The sequence below is a fragment of the Carassius gibelio genome, chromosome A21 (genome assembly GCF_023724105.1).
Source record: "Carassius gibelio isolate Cgi1373 ecotype wild population from Czech Republic chromosome A21, carGib1.2-hapl.c, whole genome shotgun sequence".
NCBI classification, from domain to species: Eukaryota; Metazoa; Chordata; class Actinopteri; order Cypriniformes; family Cyprinidae; genus Carassius; species Carassius gibelio.
In genome coordinates, this window is record NC_068391.1 from 10,656,419 (window position 1) to 10,658,705 (window position 2,287).

Below are 2,287 nucleotides of genomic sequence, written 5' to 3' on the forward strand. Positions count from 1 at the left end.
AGAGGTACCTTCTTCTGATCAACTTTTGAAGGCAGCATAGATGAATCTTTCACTGCCTTTGATATTCCACAGTCCTGTGTGTTCCATTCCGTGACTGTTGAGCTAAAACATAAAGATGTCATCGGAAAGTTGCATTTGGTTGTCAGTTTGTGTGTAAATGTACATGTTTGAACAACTTTAGTACTTTTGATGTTATTTCTAGAGATGAATCAATATTATAGTATTAAATATTTGTTTAGTTATCACCAAAACTCATTCTGTTTTGTTGTAGATCTTTAAACCATTACGCTGCCTCAGAAGTCTGACCAAAATAACTTTCATGAAGTGCCTTTATGCAAAAACACTACCTGCAAAGTCATTGCCTCATACGGCAGCTAGGCAGCAAGTCAGCTGCTTAGGCTTTCGGATGCAGACTAGAACATAGACAAAAGTAACTAATGAAATGAAACTAAGTGTCCATGAAAATAGAAACTAACACAAAATACCTGTCACACCCATAGCCTACATTATATTAAATAAAATACATAAATGAAATATAATGATATTTAATATGAGCTATAAGCGGTATTGTTTCGTATTATAAAATGACAACAAAATCCTTTAAAAATGTGTGCACACAAATGTTTACAGCATGTGTGGGGTTGTTTGCATTAAATATGCATTGTTGGTAAATTTGATATTTATTTAAACAAATTAAGGGTCTTTGCAAAGTGTTGCCCATGAGTGCATAATTAATCCCAAGAAATTTTATAATATCTCTTACATATTTCCCTAATGACAAATCGGTAAATATAAAACGTAGAAAGTCCTCACTACTTTTCTGTTTTGCAACCACCTGTGGATTCTGTATGTTTGTTTTCCTTGTTTTCTGACTGTGGTTGCATTATTTCTTTAGGTAACAACGATAATTGAAGCCTCATTAAATGTCTGTTTTAGTTATGTGTTTTACTGACCTTTGATTAATATTGTTTTATGTTTGGTAATGCTACAGACATTTGTTAATTTAATGTCATTTGAAGGACTATCCATACCATGATGGACAACGTGACATATCCTGTGATATTGACACTTATGGTGCCAAAAGAAACTAAATCATATAGGCATGTATATTTTATTTGTTTTCTTGCATTATATGTGCTCATCTTGTCAATTAATATTCGTCTTGTTATGGTCATTGTCACGGAGAAAGCTCTTCATGAACCAATGTACATATTCCTGGGTCATCTGTGTGTAAATGGGGTTTATGGAGCCTCAGGATTCTACCCTAAAATTTTGTCTGATTTAATACTGGATTCATATGTGATCTCCTCTAACATGTGTACTTTGCAAACCTTTGTTATCTACAGCTCTTTTCTCTCTGAGATCACAATATTAACAGTGATGGCTTATGACAGATACGTAGCCATATGTAAACCTTTAGACTATCATTCCAAATTATCTAAAAACACCTGTGTAAAATTAGTTCTGCTCTCATTGGTTGTTTCAAACACATTTTCAATTGCATCAGTCCTGTTATCAAAATTAAGGCCCTTTTGTAAATATCACATTGACAAATTATATTGTGATAACTGGTCAATTGTAAAACTGTCTTGTACATCAAATTTTGTTAACAATGTCTTAGGATATGCCATGACAGTCATATTTTTAAGCTTTATAGTTTTTATCATAGTGTCCTACTTTAAACTAATCGCTGCATGTAAATCTTCTTTAGAAAACAGAAAGAAATTTTGGCAAACGTGTCTGCCACACATATTTTCACTTATTAATTTCACTGTTGCTTATCTTTTTGATATCATGTATAGTAGATATGGTGCAAATGACATTCCAGAGAGTTTGCGTAATTTTTTGGCTCTAGAACTGGTGATAGTTCCGCCTGTGTTCAATCCTCTAATCTATGGGTTAAATATTAGAGCAGTGCGCAAAAGAGTTTTCACTCAATGTGTTGCATCAAGAGTAAATGCTTCACTAACAATCAAAATTTAATTATGTGCTAAAACTGATACATGTAAAATGCAACTGGCTTTAACAATGAATTGTGACAAACTGTGAGAAAGAGTGTGATTTTAACAAACATATTTAAAGTGTGATGTGCTGTGTGGAAAAATAAAAATCTGCTGTGAATCTAATAAACACACAGTCTAATGTTGTCAATTGCATTAGATCCGATCCTTCCAGCTGCACGACTATTATGTCAGAACACTATTTAAATTACTAATATTTTATTTTAAGGATATTAAGTATTATAGAGTTATAAACCTACATAAAAAAAGAAAATTTATATATATAT

The 2,287-nt window shown here is 32.3% G+C and overlaps 1 protein-coding gene across 1 annotated transcript; it reads left to right on the forward strand.

Moving 5' to 3' along the window:
- The first annotated feature begins 1,035 nt into the window (after nucleotides 1-1,035).
- On the forward strand, nucleotides 1,036-1,983 carry LOC127942296 (putative gustatory receptor clone PTE03). Its single transcript, XM_052537975.1, has one exon. The coding sequence runs from the start codon at nucleotides 1,036-1,038 to the stop codon at nucleotides 1,981-1,983; it is 948 nt and encodes a 315-aa protein (XP_052393935.1).
- The last annotated feature ends 304 nt before the right edge of the window (nucleotides 1,984-2,287 follow it).